Raw genomic sequence first — 7,891 nt, forward strand, 5'->3', positions numbered from 1 at the left:
GGCTCACTACAATCTCCGCCTTCTGGGTTCAAGTGATTCTCATACCTCAGCCTCCCAAGTAGCTGGTGTTAAAGGTGCCCGCAACCATACCCGGCTAATTTTTGTATTTTTAGTTGAGACAGGGGTTTCACCATGTTGGCCAGGCTGGTCTCAAACTCCTGAACTCAGGTGATCCGCCTGCCTCGGCCTCCCAAAGTGCTGGGATGACAGGCGTGAGACACCAGGCCCGGCCGAGAAGGCATTGTTTTTCTAACAGCTTTGTCTAAGGGGCCCTTTGGAGTAGCTCATGATGCAACGCTAGCGCTCTGTCTGCTTAGATGGGAGCCATCCAGCCCATGACTGAAGCTCCCACAGTTGCCACGATGAGCAAATACAGGCCCTGATCTGTGAAGCCGGGACAGTACAGAAAATTACACTATTTGGGGGAAGTTGTTAAACCTGGGGGTGTGGAGACCTGGCTTCCAACCCCAGCTGTGACTCATCAGTTGTGACAGGGACAGCTGCCTCATGGCTCAGGGACTTCCATGCATGGTAGGGCGTTAGAACGTACTTGGCTGATGGTTTTTGGCGACAGAAGGAGCTTGTATGTATGCCTGCACTATTACGAGTAGTCCACTTTCTGTGTGGACAGAGCTTTCCAGAAGGGGAAGAGGTTTTCTTTTTGCTAAGTTGCTGGAATATAAGTCTGGTGTTGCCAAGACTTGGGGAGCGCCTGCCTGAGAATGAAGCCAACTGGGAGGAAAGCTTCACTGAGAGATGTCAATATTGCGTGAGTACCTAGATCTGGCCGTCCCTGGACCTTTTAGTAAATGAGACAATAAATCCCTTATTTTGCCTAATCCAGGATGAACTTGACTTCTGTCACTTATAACTAACGTTTTAACACAGTGGGGTAGAAAGCATGGAGCGGTCAGCCGGGTGTGGTGGCTCACACCAGTAATCCCAGCACTTTGGGAGGCTGAGGTGGGTGGATCACGAGGTCAGAAGTTCGAGACCAGCCTGGCCAACATGGTGAACCCCTGTCTCTACTAAAAATACAAAAATTAGCCAGGTGTGGTGGTGTGTGCCTGTAATCCCAGCTACTCGGGAAGAGGAGGCAGGAGAATCACCTGAACCCAGGAGGCGGAGGTTGCAGTGAGCCGAGATCACGCTATTGCACTCTAGCCTGGGCAACAGAGTTAGACTCCATCTTAAAAAAAAAAAGAAAGAAAAGAAAGCACGGAAGGGTCACAGAGAAGTCAGTGGCACTGGCCAACTGGAGGGGCCACGTGAGCACGCCCTCACAGTTGCACTCTTGGCCTAAGAGTAAGCTTCCTAGATTTTCCTCATTGCTCCAACCCCCAGAGGCCTGAGCGACGCAGCTGGCATGGAGGATGACGGGGAGGACCTACCTTGTCAAGCATGTTCTTTAGCATGTCCACTTCCTTCCTAAGGGCTTTGATGGTGACCTGGAGTGCATGAAGATCAGTGAGCAAGTCCTGCAGGGTCTGCATTGACTACAAAAGAGGAGGAGAAAATGTGAAGCCGGGTATGGCTGGGGGAGAGGATAAGTGAAGTGCAGAAGCTTTCTGATGATAGCCGTTGTTCAAGAGGTCCTCCTGGCTCTCCCAAGCCTAGACTGGAATCCACAAGGGGGCCAGGAGATGCTACTAAAGTCAACAGTGCTCTGATCTCCAAGTGGCCTGGGTGAGGAGGAGGCAACTCTGTATTTGAATATATCCAGTAACCAGGAGTTACTCATCATGAAGCATTTCACCCTTTATTGTATGATAGATGTCAGCCAGGGAGGAAGCACAGCCCATCGCCGGGCAGGAGCCACTGGAGGATCAGGAGCAGGAGAGACAGGGTTGCATTTGCTTTTTGTTCCTAAGATGGAGTCTCACCCTGTGGCCCAGGCTGGAGTGCAGTGGTGCGATCCCAGCTCACTGCAACTTCCACCTCCTGGGTTCAAGTGATTCTCCTGCCTCAGCCTCTGAGTAGCTGGAACCACAGGTGTGCATCACCACGCCCAGCTAATTTTTTGTATTTTATTTTTTATTTTTTTGATAGAGATGGGGTTTCATCGTGTTGCTTAGGCTGGTCTCAAATTCCTGACCTCAGGTGATCCACCTGCATCAGCCTCCCAAAGTGCTGGGATTACAGGTGTGAGCCACCGCATCTGGCCTGTACTTAACAATTTTAAAGGATCTCTCAGGCTCATGTGGAGCCTGGCTCTGGGGGGGCAAAAGGGGAAGCAGCCTGCCTGCAGAACTGATTGCTTGCTGTGGGGAGAAATCCTCACACATCTGGTATCAGAAGTCTGTTGCGAGCTGGGCACGGTGGCTCATGCCTATAGTCCCAGCACTTTGGGAGACCGAGGGGGGCAGAACACAAGGCCAGTAGTTCAAGATCAGTCTGGCTAACGTGGTGAAACCCCATTTCTACTAAAAATACACAAAAACTTAGCAGGGCCTGGTGTTGCGTGCCTGTAATCCCCAGCTACTCAGGAAGCTGGGGCAGGAAAATCACTTGAACCTGGGAGGCAGAGGCTGCAGTGAGCCGAGAACGCACCACTGCACTCCAGACTGGACAACAAAGTGAGTCTCTATCTCAAAAAAAAAAAGCATGTTGTGAGAGTAGTGTGAAAGAAACTGAGTTTTTTTCCACTCAGAGGGCCAATGTATCTGGAAGATATAATAATTATAAACATACATGCACTTAACAACAGAGCCCTTTATAAAATACATGAAGGAAACACTGACAGAACTGAAAGTGTAACTGAAAAGCACGTTGGTTGCTCGCTGCATTGCAGGGTTCAGTTACCATGAGCAAGGTCTCGTACCAAAAATAAAGTGAATTTATTCTGAAGCTAGCTTGGGGAAGGGGCGCAAAGCGCCCTGGCTTTAAACATGCCGCTTCACTTCTGGAGCAAAATGTGGGCACTTTTAAGAGGTAGAGGATACAGCCAGCAAGGGTAGGGGTCTCCTTGTGAGCTTGATGTCTTATCTACTGGGCAGCTGAGTTGGCACCTTCCTGGGAAGAAGTTGTAAAAGTGGCCAAATGGGCACGCTTTCAACATGCCCTCTTGGTGAGTGTGAGCTCCCAGGCAACCCCTGGAGGGTGAAAGTTCCCAGGTGAAAGTCCTATAAGGGCCGTGCTTTGGTCTCTAAATCTGTCTCTTAACTCTCCAGGAGTTACATGAACTTGCCCTGTAGGGAGTGACTGGTGAAGGGGCGGGTCAAAGACTATTTTTGCTTTTTTTTTTTTTGAGACAGAGTCTCACTCTGTCACCCAGGCAACCTTCACCTCACAGGTTCAAGTGATTCTCCCACCTCAGCCTCCCAAGTAGCTGGGACTACAGGGGCATGCCACCATGCCCCACTAATGAGGTTTCACCATGTTGGCCAGGCTGATTTCAAACTCCTGACCTCAAGTGATCCGCCCACCTCGGTCTTCCAGAGTCCTGGGATTACAGGCATGAGCCAACTCACCAGGCCTCTCTTTGCATTTCTAAAGGGCTAAGTAGGAGGTGGGGGGCAGTGGGGAAGGAGAAAGGAAGAGAAAATAATTTCAAAAATAAACTCTCTTAGAAAAATGGGGGTACTCAGTTACAAAAGGAGAAATAGTTAATTCACAAGAATAGTTCAAGACTTCAATATCCTATTTTCAATAATGAATAGAATAACTAAGACAAGGTCCAGCACGCTGACCCACGCCTGTAATCCCAGCACTTTGGGAGGCTGAGGCCAGTGAATCTCAAGGTCAGGAGTTTGAGACCAGCCTGGCCAACATGGTGAAACCCCGTCTCTACCAAAAATATAAAAATTAGTCAGGTGTGGTGGTGTTGGCTTGTAATCCCAGCTACTTGGGAGGCAAGAGGTAGGAGGATCACTTGAATCCGGGAGGCAGAGGTTGCAGCAAGCCAAGATCATGCCACTGCTCTCCAGCCTGTGTGACAGAATAAGACCCCATCTCAAAAAAACAAAACCGATAAAAAGAACAGTATCCTGGGTGCAGTGGCTCACACCTCTAATCCCAGCACTTTGGGACGCTGAGGCAGGTGGATCACTTGAGCCCAGGAGTTTGAAACCAGCCTGGGGAACACAGTGGTCTCCCATCTCTACAAAAAATACCAACATTAGACAGGCATGGTGGCACATGCCTATAGTCCCAGGTCCTTGGGAGGATGAGATGGGAGGATCACCCTAGCCCAGGAGGTTGAGGCTGAAGTAAGCTGTGATTGCACTACTGCCCTCCAGCTTGGGTGACAGAGTGAGACCCTGTCACACACACACACAAAAAGTAAAAGTAAAAAAGAACATCAAGAGGCTGGGTTCAGTGGCTCACACCTGTAATCTCAGCACTTTGGGAGGCTGCGGTGGAAGAATGGCTTGAGCCCAGGGGTTCCAGACCAGCCTGGGCAACAAAGGGAGACCCTGTCACTATAAAATAAATAAAATTAACAAAACAAAAGGCCAGCAAGAAAAGAGAAAATTTGAACAATGCTATAAACCAACTAGATGTAACAGATATTTACAGAATACCCCACTCAACAATGGTAGAATACATATTATTCTCAAGTGCACATAGAACACTCTCCAGGGTAGACCATATGGTAAGGCCATAAAACAAGCCTTAACAAATTTCAAAAGGACTGAAAGTATGCAAAATACATACACTGACCACAACGGAATTAAATTAGAAAGCAACAGAAGAGGCCAGGTATGGTGGCTCATGCCTGTAATCCCAGCACTTTGAGAGCTTGAGGCAGGCGTATCATCTGAGCTCAGGAGTTCCAGACCAGTCTGGGCAACACAGTGAGATCTCTATAATTCAAAAATAAAATAAAACAGTTCTTGGATTGCCAATGGCTCCCATAGATATGGCTTAAAACAAACAAAAAACAAAAACGGGCTGGGCACGGTGGCTCACACCTGTAATCCCAGCACTTTGGGAGGCCACAGCGGGCAGATCATGAAGTCAGGAGATCGAGACCATCCTGGCCAACATGGTGAAACCCCATCTCTACTAAAAATACAAAAATTAGCTGGGCCTGGTGGTGCGCGCTTGTAGTCCCAGCTACTCGGGAGGCTGAGGCAGGAGAATTGCTTGAACCCAGGAGCAGAGGTTGTAGTAAGTCAAGGTCATGCCATTGCATTCCATCCTGGTGACAGAGGAAGACTTCGTCTCAAAAAAAAAAAAAAAAAGCAACAGAAGAAACTATTGAAAATTCACAAATATGTTAAAATTTAAAAAACATTCTACTAAATAACAAATATGCCAAAGAAGAAATCGCAATAGAAATATGTCAAAGAAGAAATCACAATAGAAATTAGAAACTAGTTTGAAATGAGTTAAAATGAAAGCACAACACACCAGAACTTATGGGATGCAGCTAACATGGTGATTAGAGAGAAATTCATCACTGTGAGTGAGTATATTAACAAAGAAAGATCTTGAATCAATAACTTAACCTTCCACCTTAAGACACTGGAACAAAGAAAAGCAAACTGAACCTAAAACAAATAGACATAAGAAAATAACAAAGAGTATGGTGAAATTAATGAAATAGAGGATGAAAAAAATAGTAGAGAAAAATCAATGAAACTAAACACTGGTTAATTGAAAAGGTCAACAAAATTGACATACTTTTACCTAGATTGGCCAAGAATCAGACTCAAATTATTAGAATCAAATGAAAGAGGGGACATTCTATTGACTCTACAGAAATAAAAAGGATTATAAAGAAATACTAATAAACAATTGCATGCGGACAAATTAGATAATTTAGGTGAAATGGACAAATTCCTAGAAAGGCACAGACTATTAAAACTGACTCAAGAAGAAATAGACAATCTGAATAAACCTATAACAACTGAAGAGATTCAAGTCGTAATAAAAAGTACCTTTTGTGCTTCAAAAGACACCAGCAAGAAAATGAAAATAAAACCCACAAAATGGGAGAAAACCTCATTTTGCAAATCATATATCTGACCCAATATATCCAGAATATATAAAGAACTCTTACAACTGGATGATACAAATAACCCACTTAAAAACAGACAAAGATCTGAATAGACATTTCTCCAAAGACAATGTGCAAATGGCCAATAAGCACATAAAAAGAAAAGATGCTCAACGTCCATCGTCATCAGGGAAATGAAAATCAGAACTACAATGGGATACCACTTCAAACTCTGTAGGATGGTCAGAATCGAAAGTCAGATAATAAGTGCTGTTAACCACAAGGAGAAACTGTAATTCTCATACACCGCTGGTGGGAATGCAAATTGTGCAGCCATTTTAGAAGTCAGTGTGGCAGTTCCTTACAAGATTATACAGATACCAGATGATCACCGATTCTAATCCTAGGTATATTCCCAAAAGAAATGGAAACATAGGTCCATACAAAAACTTGCACACATGGGCCAGGCATGGTAGCTCACGTCTGTAATCCTACTGCTTTTGGAGGCCAAGGTGGAAGACTGCTTGAGGCCAGGAGTTCAAGACCAGTGTGGGCAACATAGCAAGACCACATCTCTACATAAAACGTAAAAATTAGCCAGGCATGGTGGCAAGCGCCTGTATTCCCAGAAATTTGGGAGGCAGAGGTGGGAGGATCGCTTGAGATCAGGAGTTTGAGGCTGCAGTGAGCTATGATGGCACCACTGAACTCCAGCCAGGGCAACAGAGCAAGACCTTGTCCCTAAAAACAAAACAAAAGTTTGTACGTGAATGCTTATAGCAGCATATTCATAACAGTCAAAAGGTGGAAACAAGGCCGGGTGTGGTGGCTCATGCCTATAATCCCAGCACCTCGGGAGGCCAAAGTGGGTGGATCACCTGAGGTCAGGAGTTCGAGACCAGCCTGGCCAACATGATGAAACCCCGTCTCTACCAAAAATACAAAAATTAGCTGGGCGTGGTGGTAGGCACCTGTAATCTCAGCTACTCGGGAGGCTGGGGCACAAGAATCGCTTAAACCCAGGAGGTGGAGGTTGCAGTGAGCCAAGACTGTGCCACCGTACTCCAGCCTGGGCGACAGAGTGGGATTCCGTGCATCTCGCATGGAGATCGCAGTGGTGCCATCTCAGCTTACTACAACCTCCGCCTCTGTGTGATATGCAGTAAGAGGTTTCTCACCCAAGACCTACCTGCTGCCTCACATGTGGGGGACATGCTCTGGACTCCTGTCCGGGGCAGAAGGGGCAGGAGAGAGAGCTGTGGGGAAAGTGGCTCAGGTCTTGTTTCTGCCCAGGGTGACTGGGCCACATTCAGAGCTTAGATGCTGCTGAATTCAAGGGAAAGTGAGTTCCTGACGGCTGCCCTTCCAGAAGCTGACCCCTGTCATAGTCCTTGAAGCAAGGCTTGTCCAAACCTGCTCGCTCGCTCTCTCACGAGGGCTTCAAGGATGCTGGAGTTGAGCTAGGGCCCAAAGGCCTTAAGAGGCCTGAAAAAGGGGCTAAAGCAAACACCACCTCAGACAAGCAGCTAGACTTGTCTACACGGTCACATCCAGGACTTTGGAAAATAGGAATGCTAGTGTTTCCCTCCATGGAAGCGAGGAATGCGACAGTACTTCACGACACTCTGTGAAGGTGACACCAATCTCATCTGAGTGTTCGTTACCATTACTGCAATTATAGCAACCTTGGTACTCTAACACCCCAAAGTGTCTTCCACACCTTTAAGCAATGTTACGAAATAGTGAAAATCCAATTTTTATTTGTATTTTATTTATTTATTTATTTATTTTGAGATGGAGTTTTGCTCTGTTGCTCAGGCTGGAGTGCAGTGGCACGATCTCGGTTCACTGAAATCTCTACCTCTCGGGTTCAAGCAACTCTCCTGCCTCAGCCTCCTGAGTGGCTGGGACTACAGGCACGCGCCACCACGCCCAGCTAATTTTTGT

General features: G+C 46.7%; 1 protein-coding gene across 1 annotated transcript in view; it reads right to left on the bottom strand.

The window, feature by feature from the left end:
* The window catches only part of LOC105538589 (chromosome unknown open reading frame, human C16orf96), a 53,441-nt gene that overhangs the window by 33,418 nt on the left and 12,132 nt on the right, over window positions 1-7,891 (bottom strand). Inside the window, 1 exon segment of the mRNA XM_011978470.1 lies at window positions 1,392-1,496. Coding sequence (XP_011833860.1) covers window positions 1,392-1,496 — 105 coding nt within the window.

This window comes from Mandrillus leucophaeus, unplaced genomic scaffold (assembly GCF_000951045.1).
Source record: "Mandrillus leucophaeus isolate KB7577 unplaced genomic scaffold, Mleu.le_1.0 Scaffold195, whole genome shotgun sequence".
NCBI classification, from domain to species: domain Eukaryota; kingdom Metazoa; phylum Chordata; class Mammalia; order Primates; family Cercopithecidae; genus Mandrillus; species Mandrillus leucophaeus.